This window comes from Maylandia zebra, linkage group LG23 (genome assembly GCF_041146795.1).
Source record: "Maylandia zebra isolate NMK-2024a linkage group LG23, Mzebra_GT3a, whole genome shotgun sequence".
NCBI classification, from domain to species: domain Eukaryota; kingdom Metazoa; phylum Chordata; class Actinopteri; order Cichliformes; family Cichlidae; genus Maylandia; species Maylandia zebra.
In genome coordinates this window covers 23280963-23299087 of record NC_135188.1, presented here as the reverse complement: position 1 = coordinate 23299087, position 18125 = coordinate 23280963, and the positions used below count along the sequence as shown (strand labels likewise).

Sequence of the window (18125 nt, the reverse complement as noted above, 5' to 3'; positions counted from 1 at the left end):
ATAATAAATAATAATAAAAACATAGCCAGAAAAACAGGTTCAATATATCTTGATGTAAGAAAGATATAGTAAGATTTAAGCTACGTACCCAACAAAAATATTACCTATGCCCCAGTTGTGTTTCAGCACACGTTAGTAATTTTTTAGTAAATGTAATATGAGAGCTTCCATTTTATTAGGTTTTAAAATGTAGTCTCTTGATAATGTAAATGTAGCATATTCACAGCATTGTTTTTCTTACACTTTTACATTAATATTATATAACGAAGGAAAATTATTTCTATGCTTCCTAACAGATTTTGTAGCTACAAGCTAGCTAAATGTATCAAGGCTAAAATATAGTTTTTAGCATAAACAGCCTTAACATTTTAACTTAATATAGTATTCAAATTAACTAACCTTTAATTACGTTTTGGTTATTTAAAAAACTGTAGTGTCAGTATGGCCTATATACAAAATATGGACAAAGCCACTGTGACATTAGCAATTTGATGCATGGTCTACCTTTTTGAAGCTTTGAGTTTGGCATTTTGGCCAAACTTCGTTTTTAGTAGCAAGAAGTGAGAAAAGGCTGGAATGTTAAGTCATGAGCTAATGCTAAAGTAGCCTGTTGATCCAGGGATCCAAACTGTTCAGAAGGCTCTAAATGGTGCCAACACCTCAAATTGCTAAGCAGCCACAGATTTATGTAGCTAATGGCTGTTAACTTGTTAGCAAATGATTTATATTTTCTGCAAATGATGCAAAGCAATATTAGCAGTCAGCTGGTTTGTCTATCTGCCAATTACTTTCTTTTAGCTTTGTATTTGGCTTAGTTCATAGAAGTTTTTCTTTTTTTTTTCCTGGGCAGATGCAGTAAAGCAAAAAAAAAAGTTTTCACATAACTCAAAACAGTGCTGTAAAAAAAACTATGTACACCTATACTGCCTCCATAGGAATTAAGAGAATCAGTAGTAGTCATCTGCTGGTAATCAAATGTGCTTGTTTCCTGATTATTAGCAAGTGAGATAAATATCTGGTTCATGCGATAAGATGATCACTTCAGCAAATCTGTCACAGAATGGCTGAAAATGAAAACAGTCAAGGTGCTGCAATGTTCTAGTCAAAGTCCAGAACTCAGCCTAACTGAAATGCTGGACATTAAGTGAGCTCTGCATAAATTAATTCAAACCTCAATAAACTGAAGTAACGGTGCATAGAAGAGTGGGCTAAATTTCCTCCACAATGATCTGAGAGACTGATAATGTCATACAGAAAACAATAACTTCAGGTTATTGCTGCTAAAGGTGGTTCCTCACAATACTTTAATATACTCTTCAAGTCCTGCCACGTGTGGGTATCCATGTGAATCACTGTGAATATAAAAGCAAGATGCTTTCTCGAAATACACGAAGCAGTCATCCAAGATACAAACGATACAAATGTGTCTATCACCAACAGTCCAGCATGTGCATATATGTGGATTGATATAAATGACTTTTATGCGTGTTTTCCAGGACTAGTTCATGTTCATGTATAATTTCTGATCAGAAGGACAGAACGATGCCTTTGAGAAAGTCGTCCCCCCTCTCCTCCTCCCACATCTTTGCTCTAAGTGGGGTCGCGGTCGAGGTGGCGTAGTGATGCTTTTCATTAGCTAAGTGCAACTGGGGGAGAAGAGCACACAGCCTTGATTTACTGGGCCTCCTGTCTATATGCCAGGACACACATACTCAGAGAAACCCCTCCTCTCCTCTTTCAGCCTGTCCACTCTGTCCCATTATTCCCTCTATTTTTTCTCCAGATCCATCCATTTCCCTTACCTTGAGCCTCTCTTTTTCTGTCTCGGTTTCTCTGTCTCTCCACATAACTTCCTTTTCCATTTTCTCTCTCAAGCCTGTCGTGGGAGTCTCCTTCTAGCACGACACAGAGGACAGCTTTCTTTCTCTTTTACATTGCTGTCCTCTGCTGTGTGCTAAAAATGTCAAAATGCATTTTTTTAGGGTCATCACAATACCACTGAAAGTAACATCAGCTTTCCATAATGCTGAAAAGAAGGCATTTTGCTTGGGTTCATGTTGTATTCATGAAAAAGCATGATTCAAGTTGGATTTTTTTTTCAACTTGAATCAACTTGAGGTCAGATCACCTCGTGGTTTGTAAAAGGATGTAGACAATGTAAATGCTCTGGTAAACCTTAATGTTTTTATATGCTGGTGCTGTCAGGTTTCGGGAGAGATTACCAACATCCTGAACGTTAATTTCTTGGCGAAACTTTAGCTTCACAGGAAGCAAGTTGTTTCATACCATATGATACAGTCTGACATGGAAGATTAAGAAACTGATGGCATTCATTACTGAAGCAGCTTTTTGATTACATGCCTAAGTGTGAGCTTGAGATATATTTTTCATTCCTAGAAAAGAAAAAAAGAAAAAAAAGAAACTCAGAGAGTCGTTTCATTTGTAAACGCATGATCTCTTTGCTCATTACTAGCCATTTCAGCTTCTGAGGCCCTTCCCCTCTTTCTTCTCTCTTTTTAAAAAAAAAAAAAAAGTTGAATCCCAGATGCTACATGGCAGAAATCCAAGTGCCATTTGCACTTCTGTTGTCTCGATATTCACAGTGGGCCCGTGCGCCAGGCTGTGCATTCATGTTTATACGTGTGTGTGTGTGTGTGTGTGTGTGTGTGTGTGTGTGTGTGTGTAAACTTGTGGTTGTATGTTTTTTCTCCCCCAGCCCATCTATCATTGTTTGACAGGACATGTTGACCCCAGTTGCTGTGGCAGCCAGGTAACCATGGCACCTGACTGTGACACAGCTGGTTACGTCTGATTGGTTTAGCCGCCGGCTTTCTGCCAGTTCATCTTTAACATCGAGACTTTGGAGCCTTTAAAGGCTATTTATAAGCTCAGCGAGTCCCACGCTGCAAAAAATGCCAGTCTTAAGCAGGTGTTTGCTCTCATGTTTAATCTGAATGTCTTTCAGATCCATCCATCCATCCATTCGCTTCCGCTTATCCTCTTCAGGGTCGCGGGGGGTGCTGGAGCCCAGCTGTCATAGGGCGAGAGGCGGGGTGCACCCTGGACAGGTCACCAGTCTGTCTCAGGGCTAACACATAGAGACAGACAACCATTCACACTCACATTCACACCATGGGCAATTTAGGCTACGTCCAGACTAGCCCGGATAGATTTCAAAATGGCGTTTTCGTCTGAAAACGCTCCGCATCCACACTACCGTTTTCAGTCTTTTTCACAGAGTTGCGCGTCCACATTGAAACGGCCGAAAACGCTTACGTTCCAGTCCTGCACATGCGCAAAAGCGAATGAGGATTACATAATTTGAAGAAAAGCTATCTGGAGCATGTACAAACTGATATTAAGTGTAATATGAAATGTTACTGTAAAACTGTTAACTAGCTAATGTTACTACAATTGCTAGCCACTGTAAAAAATTGTCTTGATTTACAGAAGCACTAAAAGGTTTCTTGAATTGCCACCAAAATGGCTTCAAAAGTAAGTCACTCGCCATAGACTGCTGTGTTAACATGTCTAGCTCTATAGCAGAAATAAATGTTTATGCTACAGCATGCTACAAAACCAGTTTCTGTCTCTATAACTTAAAGGCTATTTTATAAAAACTTATGTAATTTTTAATATAAAAACCTACTCATTTTAACTTTATTAAGACTGAACTTACACTATACAACATAAGAGGTGAAGCTTTGAGAGATGAGTAGGTATAGCCACTCTCTGTTAGATAGCGCCTTAGCTCCTTCCCTCCCCATCTCCAGCTGCCTCCCTCTTCCCGCTCCTCCACAACCACCCACACATGCAGGGCCTTGGAGTGGGGGTATGTCACCAGGGTGCAGAGGAGGCTACCCCCCCCCCCCCCCCCCCCCCCTGTCCCCTTCTGGCTGCCTCTGCCTCAATTTTATCCCACAACTTAGACATTCACATTATTCACACTCTCATTACACATACATATAGGATCTTGGGGGTGGGCACAATCACGGAGTCCAAATCACCATCAGGGTGTATACCTCACCCCTGACGTCGTTGCCCACCTCTCAATTTTAAATACACTTAGTCATTGAGGGTTAGCAGGAGGGACTATGCGCTTACCTGCTGCTCCTTGGCAGGTAGCTCCATGCCCTCCTGGGTTTTAATTGCACCTTAGAACACATATGCATCAACACTACAATGAGCGGGTGAAGGGAGGTTTGGAGTCTTCTCCCACCCCCATTCTCTGCGGCCTGCTGGAGCGGGAGGGCTAGTAGGAGGAGTTGGCCGTCCGACTGCGGTCTGGGGTGTGGGGCCTCCCTGCTGCTGCGGAGTCGGGGTGGTCTGCCTCTCCCCACCGCAGGGAAAAGGGTAACACCACCTGGGTCTGGGTGCAATTCCCCCCTCCAGGGGCAAGGGTACCTAGACCCGGTTTGTAGAGTACGCTTGGGGAGTGTGATTGTGTGTACAGCGTCTCTTTATGTCTGTCTCCACGTTGGTTGAGTGTGGAGTGAGTGCATATGAGAGCATGAGGGTGGGAATGGATGTTTGTGTCTGTGTGTGCCTGTATGTCTGTGTCTATATGTCAGGTTGGGTATCAGACGCCACCTCTCTGGGGACACCTCAGGCCCTCCAAGGTTTGGAGGCCTATCTCCACCCACCACCACTTCCCCTGCCGGTGGCGGACTCCCTCAGGTGTCGGTGTGTTGGTGGTTCTTTGTGTCTGGGGGTGGGCGTCCGGGTACACACCGGCTCACTCCTTGGCGGCCGCTTGTCGGGGCCTGGGGCCTGGGGCTCGCTCGGGCCCCTTTGGAGGTGGGGTGCCCCCGGCCTCTCGGCCTAGGGCTCGGTCACTCAGGCGCAGCTGGGGGCCGGCGGAGCTCACGGGCGCGTCACTGCAACTCCCCCTGACTTCTGCTCCGCGGCTGCTGGGCGAGCCCTCATCTGGGACTCTCCTCAGCTCTTACTGGGACAGTGGCGCGGCTGCCCCTCTGTTGGTCTTCCATGGTCTCTTGTGTTCTGGGGGCCTCTGGATGTCTGGAGTTTTGATCTCCTCCATACCCGCTTCACACCCTGGAGGACGGGGCTGTGGCCCCCCCACACTCCCTAGCAGATCATTACATGGAGAAACCTTTGGAATGCAAGCATGCTGATCCACACAGGTATGCACACATGGGTATTCACAGACGCGGACTAAAGCTTTCCTGGCTGCTGCCTCAAAGCACACTGTGCGCTGTCTATCTTGCGTGCTGCACAATATCGTTTATTACTTAGTAAATACTGATATCTATGACTAGCTAGTTTATTGTGATGGTGCTTTGTTTTCTCTATTATTATGTTGCTCTTTGTTGTTTGCTGTCTCCTCTGTTTGTTTGTTTGTTTGTTTTTTTTTTTTTCTCCATACAGGTGATCCAGGAGTTGTTTTTTTTTTTTTTTTTTGTCTCTCTTCCCCACCCTTCTCACCGTCTCTTCTCCCCTTTGGTTTTCTTTCTTTCTCTCCCCCTCTCTCTCTCATTCATTCCCCCTGTCCTATTTATTAAAAAAAAAAAAAAAAAAAAAAAAAAATGACAAAGGATGAACTGAAGCTCTGCCATCACGTAATGTCGCATACTGCTGTTTCTGATGTCATTTAAAAAAAAAAAAAAAAAAAAAAAAAAAAAAAAAGATAGCGCCTTAGCTAATTTGTTTCAGTGGGCTGTGATTGGGGTGTTGGTGCTTTTTGGAACATTTTCAATGCAAAATATGTGGCTCGCTGTATGGTTAGCAGTAAGAAGACCATAGAAAAAGGGTGAGCTTTGAGTTTTGGTGAGTGACATTCAATCATTTAGGTTTTTTTTGCATGTTACTTAGCAACAACCCATTGACTATGTTATGTCCAACTATGGGCTATGCATGTTGAAAACGAAAACCAGAAAGTTTCTAGGACCAAATATTACATCCACTACCTATAGATAATACCAATTCATATGACAAAATCTGTTTATAGCAGGTTTAGCAGATTTCAGTGTGTATGAAATTCACCCCTAGGGTTACTATATATTCTTAATTTTATCATCTTCAAAACAAAAACATCACAGTGGGCCAGAAGCTAACAGTGCTAGCTGTGTGGAGTTTGCATGTTCTCCCCGTGTCTGCAGGGGTTCTCCCTGGGTACTCCGGCTTCCTCCCGCAGTCCAAACACATGCAGTTAGTGGGGATAGGTTAACTGGTCAATCTAAGGCTATGTCCACACTAATCGTTTTCTCTCCGTTTTGGCCTCCCGTCCACACTGAGATGGCGTTTTCCGCTCTTGAAAACGCATACATTTCAAAACGGAGCTGCCCCATCGCACTGTGGACACTCGAAAATCAGACTTTCTAAAACGATGACGCATTTTAGTCATGTGATGCAGTCATGTGACCAATTAAACAAAGATAGCGGAGTGCATTATACAGCAGTTGTTTTGATTGCTCTCAATTTTGACAGCCCTAAAAAAGATTAAAGTCAGTGCAAACAATGTTGAGGAGATACTCGTTATACCACTATCAAGCAATACTTTAATTTTTTTCCTATATCATGTTTTCACCTGGCACAGTACTTTTGAATCTGTCCGTTCAACCAATTCTCCATTAATCAGTACACAGTATATGGATAAAATGTTTAGTCTGCCTCTGTATCAATCTGAGCTGCTGCTGTTGAGCAGAACAAACAAATGGAAGAAACAAGGTTGTTTGAGAGATAGATGTTGCAGTGGTTCATAATTAATTTTTTACATGAATTATCACCATGCATGTAGCATATTGTTTGTTTGAAGTTACCTGTTCTAATATGCTGTGTGTGCTGCTGGCTAGCCAAGGTCAGCCAGGATTCCTCTTTGGAACTTATAGCGAGAGTGTCACAGTGTGACAAAAGCCATTAAGATTTAGGGAGATATGGGAGCGAAAACGCTGAGAAACACACTTTTGAAAAGAGCTTTGAGCCAAATTGACTGCAGCACACGGAGGAGGGGAAAAAAAGACCAGGGAGCTTTGGAAAGCAACAGGAAAATGAGCTCAAAGATGATGAAGCAAAGGATTACATGACTTAGTGCAGCTTTCATCAGTGAGCCTCATCATACCTACAGTCCTTTGAAGATGTAGTAGGTCTAGTTGTAGTTGAAGTGATTAAAATTAGCAATGGGAAAAAGCAGTGAGCTATAATAATGTGCAAAAGTCTTGAGCCACTACTTGTTTTTATATTTTTCTGCCAAGAAGCCAAACTTTCTTTTACTTTTTTTAAAGTGGTTTCCATCAATAGTTCTTCAGGCTTACTGAAGTTTGTTTAAAGTCTTTCTTTGAACACTGGCTTTTTTTCTTTTGCTGATTTTAAGTCCAGTCTTTGTACTACCAAACTGACCACCTTCAGATCCCCCCTGCCACCTGCTCCTGGATTAAAGATTTCTTCACTAACCAGCCTCAATCTGTCCGACTTGCTGATTGAGGCTGGTGCTTGGACAACAACATGAAGCTGAACTTCATTAAAATAAAAGAGCTCATAATGGACTTCAGAAGGCACAGACAGGTCACTCCCCTGCCATTGTAAAAGGATAACGGGTGGAATCTGCCTCCACCTTCAGGTTTCTGGGCACCCACGTCTCCACTGATCACACCTGGACCAACAACACCAACGCCCTGGTAAAGAGGGCCCAGCAGTGACTGCACTTCCTCCATATCCCGAGGAAGAATAACCTGGAGAAGAAGCTGCTGCTGGCCTTCTCACACACCTCAGTGGAGAGCATGCTGTCCTACTGCCTGAGTGTTTGGTACTCAGGGGCCACTACTAAGAACAGGAAGGCTAAGCAGAGGGTAATTAATACCACCCAAAAAGTCAGTGACTTTCCTCTGCCACCCCTGAAGGCCATCACCAGATCCCCCCGTCTCAGGAAAACCAGGGCCATCACAGGTGACCCCTTGCACCCTGCCCACCACCCGTTTGACCTGCAGCCCTCACGTCAATCAGGTCCGACACCTCTAGACTCACAAACAGGTTCCTACCCTGGGACATTCAGACTGTTAGCAAACAACATCCCCCCACACCCCCAAGCCATGGCGTGAGTAACCCTTCATCACTCAGGCCACTCAAAAACGAACTCTGTACTCAGACCAAGTCTTTTCTTTGCACTACTTCCAAGCACTTTGCAACTATTTTGTTTACTAGGTTGTGGCTTTTTCTTATTTTTGTATATATTTCTCTTGATTGTATACATTTCTCCTGTTTGCTATTTAATCCTGCTGTCTTACTATTTATATGTCATTGTACATGTTCAGTGACAATAAAGGGCTATTCTATTCTATTCTATTCTATTCTACTTCACTCTCTGGAGTGTGTCCTTAAAAATTTAAGGAAATGGAGGACAAAAAAAGTGGCAGGTCTAAATCCAGCAAAGGCTTGACACAGATTTTGAGATATTCATCTGGCTCTTCAGGTAATCCATCTACTGTTCACTGAAGCCTCATCAGAAACAGTCTCAGCTGATAGGTGGCCATCAAGAAGTCTTCTTAAGGAAGGGGAAAAGAGAGATAATGTAAAATCATACCTGTATAGAAAAACACACAGTGGAAAACCATCAGTCATGGATTGGCCTCCCCAGAGCCCGGACCTGAACATTATTGAAGCAGTGTGGGATCATGTTGACAGAGAACAGAACAAAAGGCAGAAACATCCAAAGAAGAGCTTTGAATGTCCTTCAAGAAGCCTGGAGAACTATTCCTGAAGACTACTTAAATATTGACTTTTAAGCTCATTCGAAGCTCATTAGACATTTTCTTGTATATTTGCACATTTTTCGTAAATTGATCCCCATTCTCCTTGCAAAATGTTACAAAATTAAGGTTTTCTCTAGTCTGTTCCACAGCACGGCATTTCAAACAGTACTTGTGGTAGAAGGTTATGTTGTAGGTGGCAGTAGAAGCTATCTGTTGCATAGTGGTCCTAAGTAAGACGTCACTTGTTCTTTGGTTTAGAGATGGACCACAATCTCTGAGTGGTAATGAGTAAATTTCAGGAGCACTGTGGACACGTGCACATGCATTTCCTGTGCATTTTAAATAAGCTGCTCTGAGCTACTCTTTCTACAAGAACCTCCCCTCCCCCAAACAGCTCCTCATCGTTGGTGCTCTGCAAACGAAATCAATTACTGTGTGCTACTACAGAATTACAGACTTACCTTTAGACATCAACACAAACTGGTGCAAGTAGAAACAATTAGCGCGTTTATCTACTTAAAGAAAGACACAGAAAGCAGAAAAACTTAAAACCGATCACTCCTCTGTAGGAGAAGTGATCAGTGATCTATTTACAGTGAGCAACTTGCACAACATGATGTGGCAGCAATGTTGCCTATGTTGAATAAGATAATCAGTTAACTGTTCAACTGTTAATCTGTTAAAAACAAAACAAAACTATGTTTGCAGGTATAGACCCTGTCACCTTAAGAAAGATTGATTTCTCCTTTTGCCAGAAATAAATATTCCAAAGCCCTCGCAATGATTTATATTCGTGGGAATGTTTGAGGAATGTCTTAATTCATTGACTCATTCATGCATCCTTTCAAGGTGATATCTGGAAGGAGGTGTATATAAAATACTGTTTTCAATAAAGCAAACTCAGATTTACAGCCCAGCCGAGCTCAACCCAAACCAGGCCAGCTGCACAAATACACAAAGGAAATGGCATCATTATTATGACTCACAGAGGAGGCTGTTAGGAAAAGTGGGCTCTGGACAACAGGGAAAGAGGGAGATCTAGCAGGGTGTTTGCTTTAAGTGCAATTCTGAGTGATGATGTCACATGATGAAATGACAAAAGAAGAGATCTGGGATTTGCCTGTTGTCTTTTTGGCCATACGAACTGGGGTAACTGCATCAAAGCAACCCACAGACCTTTGTATGATAAAATAAAACCAGATCAAACCACATAAGCAAGTCAGAAAGAAAATAAAGGCCTAAAACATTCAGAAACCTAAACCAACTCGTCTATTCTGAGCACATTTTGAAGCGTTCATCGGCTGGTTTCCTTCAAAGGAAAAACTCGTGCGTTGAGTGCATTTTCCAAGCTGCAGGACAGACTAATCAGATCAATTCTGAGTAATGTGCAGCTGTTTGGAGAGAAACCCACATTTTAACACAGCGTTCGAGATGTCATTGCATGTCAGGAATAAATTACACAAGTCATGGAATTAATTTTGCAAGGGTCTTTTGGGATCCTCCAAGTTGTTATCCTGGTCATGAGCAACATGCTCGCAGCAGCTGCAACCCCATCTTCTTCTTCATCATCATCAGCATGCGTAAAACAATATTTTTGATTTTTCTTCTTCACTGCTTTGCACAGTTTCTCGAGCTGTTGTGTCCTCAGGCTGCTCTGAAATGAAGCCCCGGACACACACTTGCAAACAATACTGCACACACACACACACACACGAACACACACAGGCAAGCATCATTCCTAGAGTTTTTTAGGTTGCTGGCTGCTGTAAGGCCTTTTTTTCACTCCATCGTTAATTAGTCATTTAATTAGAGAACTTCAAAGTGAAAATATCCTATGCTGTTGGGTGGGCTGTGTCTCTGTGTGTGCGTGTGTGTGTCAGTGTGAGTGCACTTATTTGCACGCAACAGTCTTTTGGGCCTTATAAGGTAGAAAAATGACTTGTTTGAGTTGCATCACTGTTTCGGACATTAACCCTCCTATTCAGTATAACAAAGACACAAGGAAACAGCTTAGCTGAAACCAAAAATCATCAAAAGTTGAGGTGAAACTCTCACGTGCAGCCAGATGTATCGAATGTGTTTTGATTGGCTTTGGATCTGCTTCCATCGATTTGTAGCGATGCACTCCTGATCTCGTTTCCTCTTCTTCCCGCAGCCCGACGAGCTGGAGGGCGTCCACACGCACACCTTTAAGCTGAAGCCATTCAAGAAGGCCAAGAGTTGTGATATATGCAAGCAGGCCATCACCAAGGAGGGCCTCATCTGCAAAGGTGGGTGTCTAGCATGTTGGCTTTAAAGTGGATCTGAGCAGACGTAAGACAGTAGACCGAGTAAATTATGACCAGGCAGGGGTTGGATTCCCAGAATGGCTGAGGGTGAGATTCATTTATAAATATAAAAACTGACCATTTTATAACAACTGCCTTCCTTAGACTTCACATGAATCTTCCTTAGACTTGCTGCTTCTGCAACCTGGAAGTGGCAGTAAATAGATGTATATCAGTTATGTTATGAGTTATGACCCAATTTTACTTTAAGAAACATTATTATAAACATTGTCAGTCTGTGAAAAAATAAAGTGTGGGCAAATAGTTTAACAAACCCCTAGACATCTTTATTACAGAAGTTAGCACCATCGCCTGACTAAAAGAAGGTCCTGGACATGGTCTTGTGCTGCTGAGTTCAATGTGTTGTGCATTCAGAGATACTCTTCTGCATACCTTGGTTGTAAGTGTTATTTGAGTTACTGTTGCCTCCCGGTCAGCTCGAAGCATTTTAGCCATTTTCCTCAGACCTCTAGCATCAAGAAAGCATTTTCTCTCTAAAAACTGCCGCACAGTTCAGTTCAGTGCAGGTCAGCTAAAGCTTGATTCTAGCATAATTTAAGCCATTCAGGTTTACATTAAAGAAAGGTTTAAAACAAAGTTTTATTTGTATTTGAATGTTTTTTCTCCCCAAGTCTATTTTTAATATACACATCCTTTTTGTTTACGCTGTACGCTCTATTTATGTATGCATTGGTCTACTGTTTTAGCTTTGCTTTCTCTCCCTCTTGCCTTTGAGCCCCTGCCTCCCCCTCTTCCTCAATGATCCAGTCACATGTTTTTGAGTCTAATTTTAGAAGTACTAAAGGTTTTATTGTCACTCCAAGAAAAGTCCAAGGGAAATTAACATTAGAAGACTCCCAGGCAGCCTCACATTTCCTCTGTTTCTTTTTCTCTGGTCTCCCTCTATCTGTCTTTGCACTCTTTCCCTTGCTCTCCCCATTTTTGAACTACAGTACAAACAGAGTGTCTTTAGCAGAGGCCAGATGACAAACGGGGAGAAAAGCCCAGCAGTAGGGGAATGGGCTTGTATAGGGCTTTGGCTGAGGATTTGGTGTTAAAATTAGCATGGCTGCTGCTGCTGCTGCATTAGCCTAGATAAGAGGGGGAAAGAGGGGGAAAGGGATGAGTGGTAGGGGAGGGGGCCAGAGCTAGGGTGAAGAGTGAGAAATATGGGTAGCAATGACGCTGGGTGATAGATATGGGTACAGAAAAGAAAAGAAGGCATACGCTTTTATTTATTGTACTTTCTGTCCTGTTAAACTAGAGCTATAGTGTACTATATGTTCACAAGCACCTGGACAATTATAATTATCTAAAACTCCTTGTTGTCCTTTACCAGGAAGGGTTGCTATGCAGCACATTGCTGGTTATTGTAAAGGATTAGATGTGACAATAAGACTATGTGCTGTGCAATCGTCCAGATACATTGCTTTAAAATCAGCTAAAAAAACTCTCAGGGAGGCCCTTTGAATGTCAAAGAATGAGATAAACAAAAGACATACAAAAAGGTTAATCTTTGCTAAAGTGAAGCCATTTCTCTGTTTTAGAGACTTTGACAGAGCTGTTCATGACTTCATTTCATCTCGCCTCGACTACTGTAATAATCTTTACTCTGGTGTTAGTCTGTCATCAGTTAGCCGTCTACAGCTGGTCCAAAATGCTGCAGCACGGTTACTAACTGGCACACGCAAGCGTGAACACATATCTCCCATACTGGCATCATTGCACTGGGTGCCAGTTAGTTTTAGAATTCATTTTAAGATTTTTTTTTTGTAAGGCATTAAATGGGTTAGCACCCTCATACCTTTCTGATCTTTTAAATTGGTACACTCCTGCAAGATCACTGAGGTCTGCGGATCAATTGCTCCTGGCTGTCCCGAGGTCCAGATTAAAGCACAGAGGAGATCGGGGCTTTGCTGTAACTGCTCCTAAACTGTGGAACAAACTGCCCCTTCACATCAGGACCTGCCCAACATTGGACACTTTTGAAACCCGTCTGAAAACCCAGTTTTATTCCTTGGCTTTTAAATCAGAATGAGTTTGTATTACTTTTAACTATGTTATATCTTACTCAAATCTTCTAATTTTATGATTCTTTTTCTTTTCTTTTATCATGTCTCCCTATGTTTTTATGTCTTTTAGTTATCTTAATTGTACAGCACCTTGGTCAGCATTTGTTGTTTTAAATGTGCTATATAAATAAATTTGACTTTGACTAAAAATGGGGGAGAAAAGTCATATTAAGCAAAGTCATAAAGCAAGCAACCCTGTGTATTTTACCCTACATAGGACTTTGTTTTGTAAAATAAGCATCGTGTTGTAATCAGTAACACTTCAAACTAATGATTGGAATCCTACGCGTATCTTCAAAGTGTTTGGTGAGGTCATAAATCCATAAAGAAGAAGGTTTGTTTCCTCACATACCTATATACCTGTTTTCAAATAGAGGATTCACCCCCTCCTGGTAGTTAAAAAGAATGCAGCTTGAAGGTTTCTGTGCAAAGGCTTAACCTTTCTGACCTGAAACTTCTGACCATCTTTCATAAAGAGTGTTTGCTTCAAACATGCAAAAAGACAAATTTGCATTAATAAATGAATAAAATTTGATTACAGACTGTTACTATTATGTGCTGAGGAGACTTGTACCACCTTGATTCAAGTGTGACCCATTAACAGTCTAGAACATACATTAAAAGTCCAATTTATCACTGTTTAATCAACATTCTGTGTTCATTTCAATCACTTTGGCTTGCATTTGCTATTGATTTTTGCATCAATGTTTCACCTTTTGCCTGAAACATTAAGGTAGTGAAATGCAAACTGATGGATGGATGTTTGCTTCATGTGACCACTTGAGGGCAGCACCACAGCATGTTGGCATCAGGGATGGTGCTGACCTTATTTCAGTTTCAGTGCATTCAGCAGTACAGTGCTGCAATTCTAAACTCTCCACACCATCTAAGCACTTTAATTGTTTTCCAATACTGAGCACACATCTACAGTTGCTGCTTTCAGCTTCATTTTGTGATCTATGTGAAAGGAAACATCCATTAATCTCTTTACGGTTGTTAATGGTTTTTGCTCCTGTGGGTGTAAATCAACAACTGCACATAATGCTGCCTCTTTTATTTCAGCGTGCCGGTTGTCCTGCCACAAGAAATGTGAAGTGAAGGTAAGACACGATCTTCACTGTCTTCTTTTGTTACTGATGAGACTGATGTCTTCAATGTGCATTCTAGTCTTTGTCACACCTTATTACTGTATAGAAGTACACATATTTTTACTTATTGTACAAGCACATACAATGCACCACACATACAGCAGATAAACTGTGACTGTGGTCATTGCATCGGGAATAGCAGGAATTTAAAAGTTGCTTTTCTACACGGTTTTTTCCCCCTCCTGAAGCACTATTGCAAATGTTAAGCGAAGCCCATTTATGGGTTTTTTCAGGCTGTTTAAATCAATTTTAGCACTGCATGGAAAAATGCACAGTCCGGCAAAAAAGCTTTAACCTGCCTGCCTCAGACTGCAGTGTGACGTCATCCAGAGCAGCACGCTGGCTAATAAACTTCATGCAAGTGCACATCTCCACTTAGATTTCTTTGTAATTCACACACACATTCACACACTGAATGTGTGTGTGAATGGGTGGATGACTGAATGTAGTGTAAAGCGCTTTGGGGTCCTTAGGGGCTAAGTAAAGCGCTATACAAATACAGGCCATTTACCAGTTACCATTTGTAATGGTGTGGGTTATAGTGCTTATACGGTCATCTACGGGGGACCAAAACTGCTGAAATCATCAGCACAGGTTGAAAATGAATAATTGAATCCATGAAATACAAAATTACGCAAAAGGCAAAATAAATGAGGGAGTAGATAAATGCAAAGACAAGAAGAAATATCAATTTGCCATATTTTGTAAATTAATACTAACATTTTTGTTTAGATTGTTTTGGTGCATCTGATGGTTCAGTTATTTAAGTATTTAAGATTTTGGCTGTTTGATCCAACACAGAGAATAAAAAGACTCATGATTCTGATTACTTTTGAGTAGCATGTGACATGTCCTTACACAAATAACGTTATCAGTTTAAATATAATTTAAAACAATTTTATATACTTAAAAAAATCTTTTGAAAACATCGTCGCCTCATTTGTACTTGGCAGCCCTCTGTTTTTTTGTGTGGTTTCGTTTCGTTTTCCCACAATTATTTTTCACTGTAAATGATCGCCCACTCAGATCAACCCCTAATTTCACTTCAATTACACCTCATCATTCAGAAACTGCTGATACTTACCAGCTATGCATGAAGCATTATTATTAGTATAGTGGCTTTATCTTGTACCATAATCAGCCATAACTATGCATTGCTAACAAAATAACTTTGACCATTTGGGGCATGGAGATCGGACCTCTCGGGGTATCCTGTACGAGGACTTTGGCATCATGGTCTTCAGCTCCTTTGGATTAGCAGTGGGGCCCTACTGGGATTGGATTTTGATAGTGCTATTGAACTGGGATCATAATTTCGGTATATTTGTTGTGTTCCTCGAGCTGTCACTGAGTATATTTTGAAGTGGTGTGAGGCGTATTGTCTTGCTTGGTGGTACATATCATCGTGACATCCACATGAATGCCAAAACCCAAGGTTTCCCAGCAGAACATTGTCCTATAACAAGATGATCAATTTTATTCACTTCACTTGTCAGTGGTTTTTAATATTGTGGTGGATCAGTGACTTCAAATATATGTGCAAAAAAAAAAAATAACTACTTGGGGGCAAATACGCCATGTAAGGCTTTATTTCTGCCTCTTGACTGACTGTGGGATCACAGTTCCACTCACCACATTTGATCCCAATCAGCGGTAACAAAAAATAAAGAAAAAAGGGGAGAGCAAATGAAAAGGAAGGAGCGGAGAAATGAGTGAATGAGAAGCAAGGGAAAGGGTGGAGGGAAAGAGTGTAAAAAGGCTGTATACTTAGTGGTTTTAGTTGTGACTGGTGGGGAAAAATGTTGAAATGTCTCCCCTCTCCTTTATTTTCCTCTCCAGTTCATAACTCCTCTCCCCAAAAAACCTCCCCTCAAGCCATTCGTCTACCCAAATATTACTATAGGAACAAAAGTTATGTGTTCCCAAAACATCCACGGAGAAATCTGCCAAATACCTCTAAAACCGGGCAAAGTCATTTGTGGTGGCAATTTGGGGAATAATCAGGATAGCGTCATGAGTCATTCGTTCTGGTGGTGACAGACAGCCGACAGGAAATGTTTTGAGAAGAGAGTAGGTTTGCGTGTCAGAAGGGAAAGGACTGTAGATGGAGGGAAATTGTAAATCTGGATGAAAATTAGAGATGCGTTAATGTGCAAATGCCAATATTGACTTACTTGGGAGCAAACATTTGTGTTGGCTTTATCCAGGGAAATGACCCTTGAACAAAAACAAACAGGACACAAATATGCCAGCGCCGTGCTCGTTGTTTCAGGTTGTAAAAGTGCGGTTACGATTTGTGCAAATACGAATGTGAATTTAGGCAATGCTTTGGGCCGCCTCTTCGCTGACCTTGAGCAGTAAATTTGTCATGAAGCACAATGAGGTTTGTTGCCAGCAGTTTGCAGTTCACCAGACATGAAGATAACTGCAGCGCTGCACTGATTTCATTTTGTGTGTTTATTATTTTAATTCGCCACAACTTCCCCTTTATATGCCAAACACTGCCCAGGGCATTGAATGACAGTTGCTTGAAGGTTTTAAGGGTTTTTTATTTGGGTTTATGAAGCATTTCTGTGTTTTTATAGTATTTTAATGGCACCTATACTGATTTTTATGAGGGTGTGATGATGGTAATTGTTTTAACATATGCTATGAGATAATATTTGCATAATCTATTTTGGTGCCTGCTACATACAGTGGGGCAAAAAAGTATTTAGTCAGCCACTGATTGTGCAAGTTCCCCCACTTAAAATGATGACAGAGGTCAGTAATTTGTACCAGAGGTACACTTCAACTGTGAGAGACAGAATGTGAAAAAAAAATCCATGAATCCACATGGTAGGATTTGTAAAGAATTTATTTGTAAATTAGGGTGGAAAATAAGTATTTGGTCACCTCAAACAAGGAAAATCTCTGGCTCTCACAGACCTGTAACGTCTTCTGTAAGAAGCTTTTCTGTCCCCCACTCGTTACCTGTATGAATGGCACCTGTTTGAACTCATCATCTGTATAAAAGACACCTGTCCACAGCCTCAAACAGTCAGACTCCAAACTCCGCCATGGCCAAGACCAAAGAGCTTTCGAAGGACACCAGGAAAAGTATTGTAGACCTGCACCAGACTGGGAAGAGTGAATCTACAATAGGCAAGCAGCTTGGTGTGAAAAAATCAACTGTGGGAGCAATCATCAGCAAATGGAAGACATACAAGACCACTGATAATCTCCCTCGATCTGGGGCTCCACGCAAGATCTCATCCCGTGGGGTCAAAATGATCATGAGAACGGTGAGCAAAGATCCCAGAACCACACGGGGGGACCTGGTGAATGACCTGCAGAGAGCTGGGACCAAAGTAACAAAGGTCACCATCAGTAACACACTACAACGGCAGGGAATCAAATCCCGCAGTGCCAGACGTGTTCCGCTGCTGAAGCCAGTGCATGTCCAGGCCCGTCTGAAGTTTGCCAGAGAGCACATGGATGATACAGCAGAGGATTGGGAGAATGTCATGTGGTCAGATGAAACCAAAGTAGAACTTTTTGGTATAAACTCAACTCGTCGTGTTTGGAGGAAGAAGAATACTGAGTTGCATCCCAAGAACACCATACCTACTGTGAAGCATGGGGGTGGAAACATCATGCTATGGGGCTGTTTTTCTGCCAAGGGGACAGGACGACTGATCCGTGTTAAGGACAGAATGAATGGGGCCATGTATCGTGAGATTTTGAGCCAAAACCTCCTTCCATCAGTGAGAACTTTGAAGATGAAACGAGGCTGGGTCTTCCAACATGACAATGATCCAAAACACACCGCCCGGGCAACAAAGGAGTGGCTCCGTAAGAAGCATTTGAAAGTCCTGGAGTGGCCTAGCCAGT

General features: G+C 41.9%; 1 protein-coding gene across 5 annotated transcripts in view; it reads left to right on the top strand.

The window, feature by feature from the left end:
• tns1a (tensin 1a) overlaps positions 1 to 18125 on the top strand; it is a 126967-nt gene that overhangs the window by 18945 nt on the left and 89897 nt on the right. For all 5 annotated transcript variants that reach the window (XM_024798865.2, XM_024798862.2, XM_024798861.2 and 2 more), the window contains exons 2-3: positions 10861 to 10975; positions 14167 to 14204. In XM_024798865.2, the coding sequence (XP_024654633.2) occupies positions 10861 to 10975; positions 14167 to 14204 (153 nt within the window). The remainder of the gene's footprint in view (positions 1 to 10860; positions 10976 to 14166; positions 14205 to 18125) is intronic.